This window comes from Microcaecilia unicolor, chromosome 2 (genome assembly GCF_901765095.1).
Source record: "Microcaecilia unicolor chromosome 2, aMicUni1.1, whole genome shotgun sequence".
Taxonomy (NCBI): domain Eukaryota; kingdom Metazoa; phylum Chordata; class Amphibia; order Gymnophiona; family Siphonopidae; genus Microcaecilia; species Microcaecilia unicolor.
Window position 1 is genome coordinate 153,027,625 of NC_044032.1, and position 19,272 is coordinate 153,046,896.

The 19,272-nt window shown below is 39.9% G+C and overlaps 1 protein-coding gene across 2 annotated transcripts in view; it reads left to right on the top strand.

The window, feature by feature from the left end:
- The window catches only part of LOC115463166, a 222,051-nt gene extending 203,898 nt beyond the window's left edge, over window positions 1–18,153 (top strand). For both annotated transcript variants that reach the window (XM_030193415.1, XM_030193416.1), the window contains exons 11-13: window positions 2,497–2,640; window positions 5,397–5,825; window positions 17,989–18,153. In XM_030193415.1, the coding sequence (XP_030049275.1) occupies window positions 2,497–2,640; window positions 5,397–5,825; window positions 17,989–18,146 (731 nt within the window). In that variant the 3' untranslated portion in view covers window positions 18,147–18,153. The remainder of the gene's footprint in view (window positions 1–2,496; window positions 2,641–5,396; window positions 5,826–17,988) is intronic.
- Window positions 18,154–19,272: the final 1,119 nt, after the last annotated feature.

Below are 19,272 nucleotides of genomic sequence, written 5' to 3' on the forward strand. Positions count from 1 at the left end.
AGTCAAACACATTGATGTGAAAACAGCGTTTCTTCACGGAGATATAACTGAAGACTTGTACATGGAACAACCAACAGGTTTCATAAATACAAAACAAAGACAGCTAGTGTGTAAATTAAACAAAGGTCTTTATGGATTAAAGCAAAGTGCAAAATGTTGGAATGAAAAATTGCATGAAATATTGACAAATTTAGGATTTAAGCAAGGTGAAGCAGATAAATGTTTGTACACTAGGTGCACAAATGGACAATATGCATACATTTTAGCTTTTGTTGATGATCTGCTCATTGCAAGCAAAAGTGAGCAAGAGTACAAGGACATTGTAAAGTGTTTAAACCACAATGTTGAGATAAAAGAACTGGGTAATGTGTCATACTATCTTGGTATAGAAATTGAGAAACAAAATGATGGTTCTTATCTTCTAAGCCAGAAGCAGAAAATAAATGAGCTTATTGAAAGTTTAGGTATGCAAGATGCCCAAGTTGTAAGCACTCCCATGATCACTGATTTTCTGAAGGATGAAACAGTAAGAGAACCTTTACCAGATAACATCCAATATAGATCAGCCATAGGTAAGCTTTTATATCTAGCTACCACATACAGGGCTGATATAGCAAATGCAGTAGGAATTTTGAGCAGAAGGGTCAGCTCACCTACCAAATCAGATTGGACTGCAGTTAAAAGGATGGTAAGGTATTTAAAGGGTACCATTGATTGTAAATTAAAGATTTCAGCCAATAGTAATCCAAAACTAATATGTTACTGTGATTCAGATTGGGCAGGGGATCATTCTGATTATAAATCCATAAGTGGATATGTGTTTATGTATGGAAATGTACAAATTTCATGGGCCAGTCATAAACAAAGTATTGTGAGTTTGTCTTCTACAGAAGCTGAATATGTGGCTGTATCGGAAGCGTGCAGAGAACTGATGTGGATTGAAAAACTTTTGCTGGATTTTGGAATAGCTGAAAAGAGACCAATCCAGATAATGGAAGATAATCAGAGCTGCATCCGACTGTCACAGAATGACAAGGTTCAGTCACGCACCACGCACATCGCAACGAAATACCACAACGTGCGAGAGTTGGCGAAAGAAGGGGTCATCAGTCTACACTATTGTCACACCAGTGAGATGACAGCTGACATCATGACCAAACCGTTACCCAGAGAACATTTTGTGAATCTGCGTATAAAGCTTGGACTTTGTATGAATAAATAATTGCATGACAGTTATGCATGAGAAGGGGTTTGTTGGAATGTAATTGTATTTTACATGCATTGCCTGTCACCTATTATTTCTCTGTGATTACTCTGTGACCTCTGATGTGAATTGCTTAGAGAGGTCACACAGCTATGCAACTTCCTGTGGGGGTCAGATGCAGCACATGCAGCACATGGAGCTCATGATCTCTCCTAACCTGAGAGGATCTATGGTGGTGTGAGCATCCATTACCATCTAAGCACATGGAAGGAGCTGATAATACAAATGTATAGTAATATGTATATATAAGCCTGTCTGATTATAATCTAACTGCAAACTGTGAGTAAACAGATGTTTTGTTACTTCAACTTTAAAGTGACTCAGCAGTGAATTATTCAGGGGTGAATGAGAGAGAGATGAAGAAAGAAATTAACATTTCTAAAGCTGAAGCTGTGTGTACTAAAATCTGCTAATTATTTACTACAAATAATCCAACACTGAGTAGCCCCCACTCCCTGAAAGTCTTCGCTTAACACAAGACTATCTCTACTTCAAGAAGTAGGTGAAAGCTTGGTTTGCTTAACACAAGACTATCTCTACTTCTCCTGAGTAGCCCCCCATACACTGAAATGCACTCCCTGAAAGTCCTTGCTTAACACAAGACTATCACTACTTCAGGAAGCAGGTGAAAGCTTGGCTTTTCAACCAGGTCTTTAATGGAAGAAGTGGCTCTTCATCCATAAGAACATAAGTATTGCCATACTGGGACAGACTTGAAGGTCCATCAAACCCAGCATTGTGTTTCCAACAGTGACCAATCCAGGTTACAAGTACCTGCCAAGATCCCAAAACAGTACAATACCTTTCAGACCTCATGTACAACTTTAAATTAGTCCCTTTATTTTCTTACTCCTGTTACTCTATCTGATCTATCTATATGTTCCATCTTTGCTTACACCCTGTGCTGTCTGTTAAATTGTTTATTGCATTTTCTGTTAACATTGTAATGTAACATACTATGCCATACTGTGCATTGTTGTTTGAATATTTTTACTGCTGTCTATTGCTTATGTCAGACTTATTCTCGCTGTACACTGCCTTGAATGAATTCTTTCAGAAAGGTGGTAAATAAATCCTAATAAATAAATAAATCAACCTTCAGTTCCATGTACAGTTCATTGAAAAACGTGAATTCTTTTTTTCTGATTCTAATTGTATTACTGCTAACATTCACAGATCTGTCTTCCAGAATATTTGGTTATGTTTGTTTTGGATTTTTTCCTTATTTACAGATGTTCTTTCTTCTTACACGGAACTTAAAACAGAAGCTTCAGAGGCTGCTCTGAGGGATTTTTTGACTGTTTTTAAAAGCAATTTTGAACAGATCCAAGATGCAGTTGAAACTTTGACTCCATCAAAGAACCCGCAGCATGAAGGTAATCATTTAACTTGATTTGTTTGAAAAATAAGAAATGCAGTTTTTATTTCAGCAATCTCTCAAGTGGTTGAAGGGGGAGGAATAAGGTAAGCTTTGTTTTCTGGATACTCTGAATTCCCTATCTGAAAGACTGAGATCATCTCCAGAATGTCCTGGCATGGGATGAAGTTCATTCTTGTCATGATAAACATAAATTTAACCCATTTGGATTCAATATCTGAAATGTCACGATCTTTCATAGGATTCTTTATTATCCTGTATTCAGGTTTATTTTTCTACTTTTTAAAGTAAAATTTCTATTTTATCTTGTAAAAAGTGGGGGAAGCATACAGAGCATGGCTTTTGATATTCTTTCCAACCCTTCTGCATATAAATGCATATGTGTAAGTGTGTGTTGTGTGGTGGTGGAGTTGGAGATTTCATGTGTACATGTTCTTGTGTGTCTGTGTATGCACATGTTTGCTTGTGTATGCGTCGTATGTATGCACACTTGCGTGCACTTTGTGTGTCTTTGATCCAGAGAGGAGATGAGAGGTGAAGGGCAGTTTGAAATGTGCAATTGTTCAGTCTACTGCAGTTAAACTTCTACATAATGCTGACCAGTTTGATCATGTTATTCCTCTCCTTTGTACTGAACACTAACTCCCAATCATTGCTCGTATCAAATTCAAAATTCTTGTACTGTTTTACAAATCCCGGCTCCCCTCGGCTCCATCTTACCTAAACAACCTCCTCATCCCTTATACCTCCCTCCGCTACCTCCGTTCTGCTGACTATAATCTCCTAATTGTCCCTTCACCTACACTTCTTTGCCTCAATATCTTCCGTGTCTCTGTATTTAGGTATCTTGGCCCTAAACTCTGGAATGACTAACCACTTCACGTTAGGAACCAGTGAACAGTTTCCGCCTTCAAACAGGCTCTGAAAACCCGCCTATTCTCCACTTCCTTCTCTGGTACTTCCTAGCTTTTTATGTAGTAGCATAACAGATAACAGCAGAAAAAGACCTGTACGGTCCATCCAGTCTTCCCGAAGAGGTAAACTCATTATATAAGGTATGACGTGATACAAGGTGGTACAACATATGTATACCTGAATTTGATTTGTCCATGCTATTTTCAGGGCAAAGACCATAGAAGTCTGCCTGGCACTGTCCTTGTTCAAGGCACAGATCATAGAAGTCTGCCCTTTACTGGCTTTGCTTCCCAATTACCAGTGTTGCCACCTAGTCTCTGCTAAGCTTCTGTGGATCGATTCCTTCTAAAATAGTAAATTTAAAACAAATCAAAGAAAATATTGCTTTACTCAATGTGTAATTAAACTCTGGAATTTGTTGCCAGAGAATGTGGTAAAAGCAGTTAGCTTAGCGGGGTTTAAAAAAGGTTTGGCTAGCTTCCTAAAAGAAAAGTCCATAAGCCATTATTAAGATGAACTTGGGGAAAATCCACTGCTTATTTCTAGAATAAGCAGCATAAAATGTATTATACTGTTTTGGGATCTTGCCAGGTACTTGTAACCTGGATTGGCCACTGTTGGAAACAGGATGATGGACTTCATGGACGTTCGGTCTGTCCCAGTATGGCATGTACTAGCAGGATTCCTACGTGTTTATTCCATGCGTTTTTGAATTCCGTTACGGGGGTGCTGCAACTTCCTGTAGCAGTCTCACAAGAATGCCAAGGGAGATCATGGCAACCATTTTGAGATTGGACCTAGCTTGGGCAGAAGCAACTGGAGATTATTTTCCTGCTCATGCTGGTTCTCTGGGATTCTAATTAAAAACTAGTATGTGTAACATACAGCCCTCTTGCACATCTCTATTTCTAGATCCAGCTGTTTTGACCCTCCATGGTTGAAACAGGCTGTGGGCTTTAAACATCCTAGTTACTGTTAACTTATACAGCAAGCTAACAGCTGTCTTGTCTGCAATTACATAGCATTGAGCTTAGCTTTGATATTATTCTACTCAAGAGGTTCTTTTCCTCCGGGCCCCTGGTAAGGAACAGCCCCAGCCCCCTAGGAGCACTTCTTCCTGCTTGTCTCTTTCTTCCTCAGCATAGTCTATCTGCTCAGGCACTTTAAACACAAGATGAATACCTCTCTGTCTTCTAATTAGAATTGTGCACACAACAAACACATTGCTATCCTGACAGTTTCCTCAAAGCCTGCCAAGTCCTTAATTCATTAATCCACAAGCTCCAACTGCATTCAATTTCCCAACCTCATTTTAGGGCCCAAAAATTAAGCCTTAAAGTCTCCAACTTCTTTGCTTCCTGTACTGAAATCATGCTGTGGCATTGCAGCTCTGCCTCTCCTGAACGCTTCCTTCTGAGGCTCTTCTTGGGCTCTTCTCACTGCAGTCAGGGTTTTTATTTCCTTCAGTAGCAGACTGCTAATTGGTCCCTTTTGCTTACTTGCATTCATTTGTGTCCTGATCCCAGCTGCTTTTGCACAACATCTCCCAGACTGCCTGTCCGTGATATGAACTTACTTCCTGTCTATTCAGGACTCCCTGGAGCTACACCTCCCAGCTTTCCCATGAGCTCAGTTACTTTTCAGAGCTCTCCTTTATTCCTCAAACACCAAACTGATGTGTGATCAGTGGCACACTGTCCAGTATGTCTCACCAAGTCAGAGCTACAACCAGTTCATACTTTTATTGTGTGATTTTTATGACTTCTCACATTTATATATTTTCTTTCTAATGTTGAAGATCTGTTAATAGTGTGATTTTAATATTTTTTGTCATTGAAGGTGATGAAGCCCTGTCAAAGTTTGGAAAAGATTTCTTCCTTTCTTTGGAACGCTCACTCAAAGAATGTGGAGAGCAGCGAGATAAGGCAGCTGGTGAAGTGGAAACATTAAGAACAGAGCTGAACCAAGCCTTAGAAGATCTTCAGGATTTAAGAAAACGAAAAGAAAGAAGCTTTATGTCCAGAAGACATTCTACAAAATCAGAAAGGGAAAGTACAGAAGGAGAAGCAGCAGGTGCTCTGGATCAAAACAAGGATATTTCTAAAGAGAAGTCAGGATCTGTTATAACATCTCAGGCTGTTTTTCACCAGCTTTCTAATCCTATTTTCACCAGCCAAGATGTAGAAGCACCTCTGAGCTTGTCCTCACAAAAACAACAGCAAAGCTCAGAGAGGATAGCTGGTCATAGAAGCAAGAGCCTTCAGAGAAGTAAGAGCATGAAGATCCCTGATCGACCAGCCTGGCAAGATTAACCTTTATTTGCCTGAGTTAGAATGTTTCACATTATGATTATGCAGTTGATATTGATTAAAAATTGCATCTGGGGTGATGTGTCAGCAATTTAAGGTACACAATCTTGCAATCAGTCTTACATGTCTATATTATAGATTCAAAATTTTTTCTTAAACTTTATCAATAGAAATCAAACAAAATAAAACATGGAAAAGAAAATAAGATGATACCTTTTTATTGGACATAACTTAATACATTTCTTGATTAGCTTTCGAAGGTTGCCCTTCTTCCTCAGATCGGAAATAAGCAAATGTGTTAGCAGATAGTATATATAAGAGAAACATCAAAGCATTACTTTGACAGTCTGACAGAGTGGGAGGGTGGGGGTATGCATGGGGACATCAAAGCATTTCATTGATATTCTAACAGGATGGGTGTTGGTAGGTGAGAGGAGGGTAATAAACAGAGAAATACAGCTGTATGGTTTATAATGGGTTAGAAAACCCAGATTCTTATTAAGTCCTGTTTGTTGGGTGTCAATATATTCAATCATTCTTATTTCAAAGGTCCTACGTTCCTGTATTGTTTTAAAATTACCTTTCAGTATTCTTACTGTGAAATCACTGGTGCAGTGTTCTGGTCTGGTAAAGTGTTGGCCCACAGGGGTGGGGGCTTGACTGGCACCGGCTATTTTTATGTAATGTCTGAGCAGATTGAATCTTGTCTTAAGCATCTGGCCTGTTTCTCCAATATAGCATCCTTCGTTACATTTTTTACACTGAATGATATATACCACATTGGAAGATGAGCATGTAAAATAGTCCTTTATGTTGAATATTTTTCCTTTGTGAATGACTGTGGGGTCTTGTGAAATATTTTGGCATAGTTTGCAGCTGGCTGTGTTACAGGGAAACGTGCCCTTTTCTTTTTCTGTCTGTGTTGGGAGTTTACTTCTGATCTGCTTGTATTTTAAATTTGGTGGCTGTCGGAAGGCCAGCACTGGTGGGGATGGGAATATCTCTTTCAGTAATTCATCTTCCTGGAGTAGCGGCTATAGGTCTCTTATGATTTTCCTCAGTTTCTCCAGCTTTAGGTTGTATGTCACTACAAGGGGAATTCTGTCTGTGGCTTTTTTTTCTGTGTTGGGGCCTGTGGGCCCTGTGGGCCAACACTTTACAAGACCAGAACACTGCACCAGTGATTTCACAATAAGAATACTGAAAGGTAATTTTAAAACAATACAGGAACGTAAGACCTTTGAAATAAGAATGACTGAATATTTTGACACCCAACAAACAGGACGTAATAAGGATCTGGGTTTTCTAACCCATTATAAACCATAAAGCTGTATTTCTCTGTTTATTTCTCTGTTTATTACCCTCCTCTCACCTATCAACACCCATCCTGTTAGAATATCAATGAAATGCTTTGATGTCCCCATGCATACTCCCACCCTCTCACTCTGTCAGACTGTCAAAGTAATGCTTTGATGTTTCTCTTATATATACTATCTGCTAACACATTTGCTTATTTCCGATCTGACGAAGAAGGGCAACCTTCGAAAGCTAATCAAGAAATGTATTAAGTTATGTCCAATAAAAAAGATATCATCTTATTTTCTTTTCCATGTTTTATTTCGTTTGATTTCTATTGATAACCTTTAAGAGTGGACTAACACGGCTACCACACCTCTCTTCTTAAACTTTTAAGAGTGACCAAACTACGAGGGCAGATATTCAAGAAGAAGGATTATCTGCATAGAGACACATGGATTCTGTCTTGTAACTTGGAGCAATGAATGTACCAACCTAATATTACACAGATAAATTATCTATATAAACTTAGGACTGCTGTTTTTGTGGTTAACTTAAATGGATAAGTGTATCTGTATAGCAGATATATATTGCCCTGGAATGCTTCCTGGCTCCTCATAAAACTATTTGAATAAATGTTGGCCCTGTGTCAACTTGTATGGCAAAAATGTACCTATCAGCTTGGCATTAAAAAAAAGAAAAAACAATTATGCAATCTGTTTATTTTCATCATATCCAGTAAAACTATGGTACTGCACTAACCGACCAAAGTTTATGGGTAAATGGAAACTATTATTATAACTGTCATTCTCCGAGGACAAGCAGGCTGCTTGTTCTCATATGTGGGTCGACGTCCGCTTTGGCCCAGGAATCGGCATTTGCAAGCAAAATATAAACAAAGTTTTGCCAGAGTCTTCTGGCGTGCATGCAGCGCGCACCACGCATGCACGAACTGATTTCCCACACGTCACGTGAGCACGTCTCGTCAGTTTTCTTTTCTCCGTGTTGAGATGCGGTAGGTTTTTATCTGCACTCCTCTCAGGCCCAGGAAAGAGTCTTCACGAGTTTTTTCGCTTTTTTGTTCTAAATTTTTTTTATTTTACTTCAATTGTCTTTAAAAAAAAAAAAATCGTTCCCGTAGTGTCTGTTAGATTTTTTTCACTTTTTAAAGTTTCCTTTGTTTTTTGACGCCGTGCAGTTGGGTTGTTCCCTTGTTTTTTGTGCCCCTTTTTCTGTTAACAGGCTGATTTCTGATTTCACTGAAGCCGTATTTCCTTCCATGTCATCGAAGACACCCAGCGGATTCAAACTTTGTACTCAGTGCAACCGGACCATCTCAGTATCCAGTGCCTTGGGCCTGACATTGCCCAGCCGCTTATAGTCTGTGTGTTAAGAAACGGACCCAAGCGTCTCGAGAAGCCCAACTAGAAAAGCTTTTTGGGGCTCGGTCTGGTCCTTCGACATCGGTACCGAGGTTGGCGACATCGAGGGAGCGGAGGTAATGGCTGCTGAAAGACCAATTCGGGCTAGGAGCAGTGAGGCATCGAGTGTGTCGCCACCTTTCTCGAGGCCTCCTGTTATGCAGGCCCCCTGGGACCGACCTTCGTCGGACCCGGCCCCGAGGAGACGTGAGGATTCCACGTCCTCCTCATCAGAGTCTAGATGACAGGCGTCGAGCGAAGGCGAAGAAGCACCGTCATTGTTCTCCTTCGACATACGGTGTCAGGAGCTCCGGGGCGTCGAAGGAATTGGCACCCGAGAAGCGTGGGCGCCGAGAGAATCGCTCCCCCTCTATACAGGAGGTGCAGATGCGTCTGTCTTCTGGCAGCTCGGTACCTGCTCCCGAACCTCAACAGATTCTGCCACCGGCTCCTTTAGCACATAAGCTCCGCCATACTGGGAAAAGACCAAGGGTCCGTCAATTCCAGCATCCTGTCTCTGACAGCGGCCAATCCAGGCTTCAAGAACCTGGCAAAACCCATTAAAAAATATATATATATATATTAATTTTTAATAATGATCAATGGACTTTTCCCTCAAGAATCTGTCCAAACCCCCTTTAAACTCCGTAAAGCCAGCTGCTGTCACTACATTTTCCGGCAGCGAGTTCCAGAGTCCAACTACACGCTGAGTAAAGAAAAACTTTCTCCTGTTTGTTTTAAATCTACCATATTCTAGCTTCATCTTGTGTCCCCTGGTTCTATTGTTGTTTGAAAGTGTAAACAGACGCTTCACATCTGTCCACTCTACTCCACTCATTATCTTGTAGACTTCTGTCATATCACCCCTCAGCCGCCTTTTCTTCAAGCTGAAGAGCCCTAAACTTCTCAGCCTTTCCTCATAGGGAAGTCGTTCCATCCCTTTTATCATTTTCGTCGCCCTTCTCTGCACCTTCTCCAATTCCTTTATATCTTTTTTTGAGATGCGGCGACCAGAATTGAACACACTATTCGAGGTGCGGTCGCACCATGGAGCGATACAAAGGCATTATAACATCCTTGTGTTTGTTTTCCATCCCTTTCCTAATAATACCCAACATTCTGTGCGCTTTCTTAGCCGCCGCAGCACACTGAACAGAAGTTTTAAACGTCTTATCCACAATGACTCCCAGATCCCTTTCTAGGTCTGTGTCTCCTAACGCGGAACCTTGCATGACATAGCTGTAATTCGGGTTCCTCTTTCCCACATGCATCAGTTTGCACTTGTCAGCATTGAACTTCATCTGCCACTTGGATGCCCAATCCCCCAGTCTCGCGAGGTCCTCCTGTAATTGTTCACACTCCTCCTGCAACTTGACGACCCTGAATAATTTTGTGTCATCTGCAAATTTAATTACCTAACTAGTTACTCCCATCTCTAGGTCATTTATAAATATGTTAAAAAGCAGCAGTCCCAGCACAGACCCCTGCAGGACCCCAATAACTACCCTTCTCCATTGAGAATACTGATCATTCAATCCTACTCTCTGCTTCCTATCTTTCAACCAGCTCTTAATCCATAGTAATACCCTACCTCTGATCCCATGGCTCTCCAGTTTCCTCTGGTCTTTCATGGGGCACTTTGTCAAAAGCCTTCTGAAAATCCAGATACACAATATCCACCGGCTCCCCATTGTCCACATATTTGTTCACCCCCTCAAAAAAATGCAGTAGATTGGTGAGGCAGGACTTCCCTTCACTAAATCCATGCTATACTTTGTCTCATCAGCCCATGTTTTTGTATATGCTCTAATTTTATTCTTAATAATAGCCTCTACCATTTTGCCCGGTACCGACGTCAGACTCACCGGTCTATAATTTCCCAGATCTCCTCTGGAACCTTTTTTAAAAATCGGCGTAACATTGGCTACCCTCCAGTCTTCCGGTACCACACCTAATTTTAGGGATAGGTTGCATATTACTAACAGTAGCTCTACAAGTTCATTTTTCAGTTCTAATAATACTCTGGGATGAATACCATCTGGTCCTTGTGATTTACTACTCTTCAGTTTGCAGAACTGACCTATTACATCCTCCAGGTTTACAGAGAATTTTTTTAGTTTCTCTGACTTACCTGCTTCAAATACCCTTTCCGGCACCGGTGTCCCTCCCAAATCCTCCTCGGTGAAGACCGAAGCAAGGAATTCATTTAATTTCTCCGCTATGGCTTTGTCTTCCCTGATCGCCCCTTTAACACCACTTTCGTCCAGCGGCCCAACCGATTCTTTAGCTGGCTTCCTGCTTTTAATGTATCTAAAAAAATTTTTACTAAGTATTTTCGCTTCTAATGCTAACTTTTTTTTTTCAGTCCTTTTTTGCCCTCCTTATCTCCGCTTTGCATTTGGCTTGGCATTGCTTATGTTTTATCTTATTATTTTCTGTTGATTCTCTTCTCCATTTTCTGAAGGATTGTTGTTTTTTTTTTTTTGCTCTAATGGCTTCCTTTATCTTACTGTTTAGCCACGCCAGCTGACGTTTGGTCTTTTTTCCTCTTTTTCTAATACGCCAGTTAATTCATTTTTAGAAAATATCTTTATTATTTATTTACTTACAAAACCTAATACCTTAACATATCATTCCTTCATACACACTCATGCACGCTCACTTACAAATGCACACTCATACACATTTCACAATAAAACCTTAATGGAGCAAACCCTCTAATACATGTAATATCCTAACTGTTCAAAATGCCCAGTAACCTCAGCAGGATATTTGTTCAAAAAGTTTCTCTGATGCTAGTACTGCACTGCCCCCACGGGGTGTGCCTGTTGCTTTAATCTTCCATACTGGTCACAGCACTCCTGTGGTTATTGAGAGGGGTTTAGGATAGATTTGTGAGCACTTTTGCATATGTTTGTTTGTGTAGGACCCGACTCCTGATGACACGGATGTAGCGAAACACAGGCTGTGTAGAGCCTGGGGTATATCGGATGACTGTAAGAGTTTCAAGCACATCGCATGAGTGGAAGTGGATTGACCACAAGAGTGGAGAACTCTAAGCAAATGTTTGCATTTTCGTTTGGAATTCGTGGGACCCAGCACACATGAAAAGGATTGGATTTTGTGTAGTGCTGTGACTATGATGGGAGTTTAAAGCAACAAGCACACCCTAGGGGGGGTAGTGCAGCACTGAAATTAGATGAACTTTTTGAACTTGCAGTGCAGTGCTGTGACCAGTATGGAAGGGTAGTGCAGCACTAAAATTAGATGAACTTTTTGAACTTGCAGTGCAGTGCTGTGACCAGTATGGAAGATTAAAGCAACAGGCACACCCCGTGGGGGCAGTGCAAGTAGGGTATAGCCCAGTATTATAAGGAATATATTTGTCCTGTTCCTCTAGGATGGTGTTTTTGAACAGTATCCATGCCTCAAAACCAACTCAGTAAGGGTTCATCTTAGTGCGATTAGTGCCTATCATCGCCGTGTATAGGGTAAGCCTATCTCTGGACAGCCTTTAGTTGTTTGCTTCATGAAAGGTTTGCTTTTGTCAAAGCCCCCTGTCAAACCTCCACCAGTGTCATGGGATCTCAACGTCGTTATCACCCAGCTGATGAAAGCTCCTTTTGAGCCACTGAATTCCTACCATCTGAAGTACTTGACCTGGAAAGTCACTTTCTTGGTGGCTGTTACTTCAGCTTGTAGGGTCAGTGAGCTTCAAGCCCTAGTAGTGCATGCACCTTATATCAAGTTTCATCACAACAAAGTAGTCCTCCGCATGCACCCTAAGTTTCTGTCAAAGGTGGTGTCGGAGTTCCATCTGAACCAGTTAATTGTCTTGCCAACATTCTTTCCCCGTCCTCATACCCGCCGTGGCAAAAGCAGTTTGCATACCTTGGATTGCAAGAGAGCATTGGCCTTTTACGTGGAGCGGACGAAGCCCTTCAGACAGTCTGCCCAGTTGTTTGTCTCTTTCGATCCCAACAGGAGGGGAGTCGCCGTCGGAAAACGCACAATCTCCAGTTGGCTAGCAGATTGCATTTCCTTTACTTATGCCCAAGCTGGGTTAACTCTTGAGGGCCATGTCACGGCTCATAATGTTAGAGCCATGGCTGCGTCAGTGGCTCATTTAAAGTCAGCTTCCATTGAAGAGATTTGCAAGGCTGCAACGTAGTCATCAGTCCACACATTCACATCTCACTACTGCCTTCAGCAGGATACCCGACTCAACAGTCGGTTTGGGCAGCCAGTGCTGCAGAATCTGTTCAGGGTTTAGAATCCAACTCCACCCCTCTAGACCCATCTTTGTTCTGTTCCAGGCTGCACTCTCAGTTAGTTGTTTATGGTTTCAGGTCAATCTATGTTATGTCCTCGCCATTGCGAGGCCAAATTGACCAATGTTCATTGTTTTGAGTGAGCTTGGTTGCTAGAGTTACCCCACATGTGAGAACAAGCAGCCTGCTTGTCCTCGGAGAAAGCAAAGATGCTTACCTGTAGCAGGATTCTACTACTACTACTACTTAACATTTCTAAAGCGCTACTAGGGTTACGCAGCGCTGTACAATTTAATATAGAGAGACAGTCCCTGCTCAAAGAACTTACAATCTAAAAGACAAGTGAACGAGGACAGCAGGCTGATTGTTCTCACAAACCCGCCCACCTCCCCTTTGGAGTTGTTATTTATTTCTTTATATGCTTTTTGATTTAACTGATGAGACGTGCTCACGTGACGGACGGGAAATCAGTCCGCGCATGCGTGGCAAAACTTTGTTTATGTTTTGCTTGCAAAATGCTAATTCCTGTGCCGACGTGGACGTCGACCCACATGTGAGAACAATCAGCCTGCTGTCTTCGGAGAATACCTGCTACAGGTAAGTATCTTCGCTTTACCAAAAGATAAATTTGTCTGATAATAGCTAATCACAATTTTTTGATGTGTTTATACATTTCTTCCAGCTTATTTTGACATATGATTGAAGAGAAAAATAGTATATTTAAAATGCCAGTGAACAACAAATGTGTATGAAATGTATTCATTTATTGATATTAGTAGAGTAAGATTTAGAATCATGTGAAGTGTATTAAAATTGATTTTATTCAAATCCTTTTTAGGTTGAAAACAATATCTTTATAATTTTAATGAAATAAATAATGAAACTACAGCTTTATTTAGTTTTTTTTCTTATATTATCTGTTTACATCTTATGTTTTCCTACCTTTTTCTGGTCACTGAAATATGCTGTAGATAGTTTGTAGCCTTTCTAATACTCATATGTTGATTAGATTGTATGATGTAGATTGCTGGAAAACTATATCTTTTATACTGCCAAAATCTTGAGATTGTTATCTTTTTATTGATATTATATGCTTAAACCACTTCAAGAAAATAGGTATGAACTAGTTCTTAAAGTGTGTTTTTATATTTCAATGTATAATGAATGAACATTCCAGGAATATTAATTACAAGTAATGTAAAATAGCATATCTAAGTTTACCATTTCACTGTGATTATCTTTTTTCTTCCTTTTGTTCCTCTACTATCCTATTTTCTCTGTTCTCCTTTTAGTTTAATTCAATTGCATATACTGCATAAATAAGCCATATCAATGTGGTTTACAAGGTAAAATTAGCACAGCACAAATCCAGTCAGAAAGAGCATTAAAAGTTGGTAAAGGAAGGTGATTGGTAAAAGACAAGTGACACACAGGGTAGGGGTAAAGATAGAGCAGACAAGCAGAAAATAGGTAGGAAGAGGTTATCTGGGGAGCTGCTGCTGTCCTCCCAAGTGAGTACAACTACTCTAGGAGTGATCTGGGGCTAATTTCTAAAACTAGGGTAAAAATCCAGATTTTTAGGTCATCTTTGGAGGATTTCACTGAATTTGTTCTATACTGCTCTGTACAAAGTACGCGAATAAAAATACATAAAATCAAATTATTACAGGTGTTCCAACTTCAAGTACAGGGGCATAGCATTCCAGAAAGTAGGGGCCAAATTTGAGAAGTACATCAGACTGACTTTAAATCTGATTCTTGAGGGGGATGTAACCACTAGAAGGTTATCTTGTGACGGTCTAAGCATATGTGCTGTGTTCTGCAACATGTTATATTGCCCTGATATTCAATTTATATATTATATGTTATATGTATTTATGTATTAAAGAATTATATATTTTTTGTGACTGATCACATATTTCTGTTTATTTCCCAGTTGTATTTGACATTTGTATTTGTGAATGGCTACCCCTTCTTTTTGTTTAGCTTTATGGCCTGCTCTCTTGTCATGGTACAGTACAGAAGCTTGACTACAGTATTTTGGATCACCTAGACTTATCTTGTGAGAGAATGTTTGAGCCCCTGATAAAGTAGTCTAAGCAATTGAGTACCTGTACATAAAGATATATTTGAAGGTCTCTTGCTTGGAGAAATAGTCATACAGAGTGAACCATTCATAGAGCATAAAAAGATTATTTAAATAAAGAAGATTTGGGGGAGGGGATGGATGACAGTAAATGATCCATTTGGAGTCCTACAACCCAAATAGATTGTGCCATGGATGAGCAGAGAATTAATAACTAGCAGAGGATCATATCTAGAAAATGTAATTAATTCTGAGTTACAAAAACGTTTGGTCATTTGTAAACACTAGATCCACTATCATCCCTTCCAGTGTGGTTTCTGTTCTTCAAGGACAAACAGAACTGCAAAATACTCATGTATGGGTGACATCACCAACAGGATGGCACGGGAAGCAGTGCTTTAGAAACTTTTTCCAGAAGTGTTTGGGTTGGCCCACTGTGCATGTGTTTTGTTCCCACCTTCTACTGTCGCACAAGACCTCCTTCTCAGTCTAATCTTGTCCACAGAGCCAGTTGGGCCCCTTTTCTGTTGTTGTCACCTTAGTGCCTCAAAAGTGTTATTTCTCATTCTTGTTGAATGTCTATTAGTCCTGTTGCTGTCTCATGGTGTTTTCACTTCTACCTAAGAGTTCTATCTACCCAGCCATTTAGAGTGCAACCTTCTTTGAGTAAATCACATATGGTTGCTAATATCACAGAACACATAGAATCTTTTTGAATGCTCAAAGTGACAAGACAGAGTAGAGTTCTTGTCAATATGTCTTTATCTGCAACCATGGCAGCAAACTGCCAAATGGTGGAATTCTTTACCTCCTATTTTGAGATCTTTAACTAACTATATACAATTTTGTAAATCGTTGAAGACTTTTTTGTTTCAGAAATTTGTACTTTCTAACTGACAAAGGTGGATTGTAGGTTTGTCGTTTGATTTTAATTTTTTCCACTTTGTGATTCATCCTGAGAATGCTCAGTGTTTCTTAACGTGAACCACTTTGAACTCTTGAGTTCATGGCTGGTTATAAATGTCACATTTAAGGCTTATGCTGAGACTAACTCCTAATCCTTATTCACAGAACCCTTATTTTATCATCCTCATTTTAATATTCCCTTATCTCTTGTTTGTCCTGTTTGTCTGTCCTAATTAGATTGTAAGCTCTGTCGAGCAGGGACTCTCTTCATGTTCAAGTGTACAGCGCTGCGTACGTCTAGTAGCGCTATAGAAATGACAAGTAGTAGTAGTAGACTAATACACCACTAGTTCCAGAAGTCCTAGTTGCCCTAAAACCATTTTCAAACATTACAGTTTTATCATAGAATTGTTTCAAAGTATAAATTACATTGATCACTGGGTACCAACATACAAACCTTTGCATGTCTGTGTTTCACTCTTCCTCCCAGAGCCAAGAAGTCACTTATAGTTCTATGTGTACCCTTCTAGAATCACTCTGCCACCATGTATGAACAGCACTGGCTAACAGAAGGCTTGATTAATGGTTCTCTAACTTCTCTTCCGTGAATCAGATCTTGGTACTTGGCAGACAGTACACCTCCCAGGGTATCATGTTTGATCATCAGAAGACTATCCCTCTCATAAGGGAGTCACAAACCACCACTACCCTTTGTTTCCTAGGTGCAGTAGGTATTATTCCTGCAGCTTTGGAGGTTACAATTTCCAATTCCTTCTCTTCCTAGAGTGTGCCAAGCTAACTGCCTTCACCACGTTCTCAGGCAACAAATTCCAGAGTTTAATTATGTGTTGGGTGAAGAAACATTTTCTCCAATTTGTTTTAAATTTACTACACTGTAGTTTCATTGCATGCCCCCTAGTCCTAGTATTTTTGGAAAGCGTGAACAGACTCTTCACATCCACCTGTTCCACTCCACTCATTATTTTATATACCTCTCTCCCCTCAGCCGTCTCTTCTCCAAGCTGAAAAGCCCTAGCCTCCTTAGTCTTTCTTCATAGGGAAGTCATCCCATCCCCACTATCATTTTAGTCGCCCTTCGCTGCACCTTTTCCAATTCCACTATATCTTTCTTGAGATGCGGCGACCAGAATTGAACACAATACTCAAGGTGCGGTCGCACCATGGAGCGATACAACAGCATTATAACATCCTCACACCTGTTTTCCATACCTTTCCTAATAATACCCAACATTCTATTCGCTTTCCTATCTGCAGCAGCACACTGAGCAGAAGGTTTCAGTGTATTATCGACGACGACACCCAGATCCCTTTCTTGGTCCATAACTCCTAACGTGGAACCTTGCATGACGTAACTATAATTCGGGTTCTTTTTTCCCACATGCATCACCTTGCACTTGCTCACGTTAAACATTATCTGCCATTTAGCCGCCCAGTCTTGTAAGGTCCTTCTGTAATTTTTCACAATCCTGTTGCGAGTTAACAACTTTGAATAACTTTGTGTCATCAGCAAATTTAATTACATCGCTAGTTACTCCCATCTCTAAATCATTTATATGTAGGGAAAACCTCGCGGTCCTTGAAACAAAGACTTAGTGACCATAAACATAACTTGAAATATTCATGCCTAGAGGCTCCCTTAGTTGCACATAGCATAGAGAAAATACACAAGTTTGAGGATTTTAAATGCATAGTGATTGACCATATTCCAGAATCACTATGAGGCGGGGACAGAGACCAAAAATTAGTTGAGAGGGAACAATGCTGGATTTATAGGTTGGGATTCCTAGCTTCAGCAGGGTTAAATAACCGAGTGGAATGGAAGGCTTTCTTATAAAGAACTTACTTTCCAATGTGTGAAGAAAGTGAGTAGTCAATTAATGTATCTTGGGGGCAATTGATTAAAGGGTTAAGGCCGCTTTAAATTTTTAGAGAAATTTGATTGGTTAATAAAGTTGGCGTTAGTTTAAAACCTGGCCGCCATCTTAGTTCAGAAAGGTTGTGAACGAGATAGACACTGCCTATATATATCAGGTATGTGTAAAGATTCATTCAGATGCATATCCATGAGTTCTCTAATTTCTCTGAAAAGTTTCTAAGATAATGCTGTTCACTTGAATGCAGGGCATTGTAGAAAACTATGGGTTCAGCTCCTTATGAAGCACCAGCGAAACAAGAGCTTGCTGTCGGGCGTACCCACTAGTTCGAGTGCAACAACAGCTAAGTGCCTGTTTATTTTCATTATAAAGTACAAAATTCTACAAATAAAAATTTGTTTGTAGTATTCATGTTTTATATTTGTTTTTATAGACTCCTGAAGAAGGCGCTACGGCGCCGAAACACGGCTATGTTGAGTAAACCTGTTGTAATAAACTTTATATTTTAATTGAAACTATACGTCTTCCCCATTGTTTTGTTAAGAGTCTATCTTCCCCACCCCCCTCTGTTCCCTAGTAATTGTTTTGTGGGGATTAAGTGTACCTCTACACTTTGTATGGTACCCCCATACCTAGTGCGGTATCGTTTTGGTTTATAAAATAGGTGCCCTATAGTAAAATTAACATGTATCCAGTTCCTTCAGTTTATTCTCTTCTAGAACAACTTTTGCAAAATTTCCTTTTATCATAAGATGTGCTGCTTCTTTGCAGCTGTAATATTTTTTATTAAAGTTGATTTTAACATAGCCTTGGCATTCTATGTGAAAAATCAAATTGACTACCTTTGTTTCGAGACCTAAAATGAGAACACTTGTCCCCTGTTTCAAAGCCATGTGGCAATGCCGACACAGCCCATTCAAAGTGAATCAGCTGTATCGGCATTAACGCACTGGCAGGCACTAATGGCTTTGTAAGGGGGGGAGGGGGTTGGTATGAAGAATACTTTTCAGTGATCCTTTTTGTTTAAAGAAATTCATAAACTGATCAAATGTAGCATCACAACAGGAGAGAACAGCTTTGCATTTTATAAAATAACACTTTATAGTACCAGTTCTGTTTGTTATTTTTGAAAGGAAAGATTTAGTTAACCTTTATTATGAAAAGGAAAACAAAACAAAGAGAAAAACAAACAAAAAATTCTCATTAAAGTTCTTCTTTTTTTGATCTTGTCTTTAAATGCTTTGTAATTTCTGCCTCCACAGACAACAGTACAGAAGGCACACCACATGACAGCTTCAAGAAGCACAAATGACAGTGTGATTTGTCACTGCATCTTTTTGGCCTTTCTTCTCTAATCAGCTGTATGACTAGAATTCATTAGGATGTGGAAGATAGATTCTTCTCTGTCAAATATTTTAGAAAAAAAGGTCACTCTGCCAGCAATTCTCTCCTAATTTCTTAAGGTTTGGTTCCTTAAATTATGTTGATTAGCCTTGATGAATTTATGAATCCTATTTATTCTGTGCTTTTT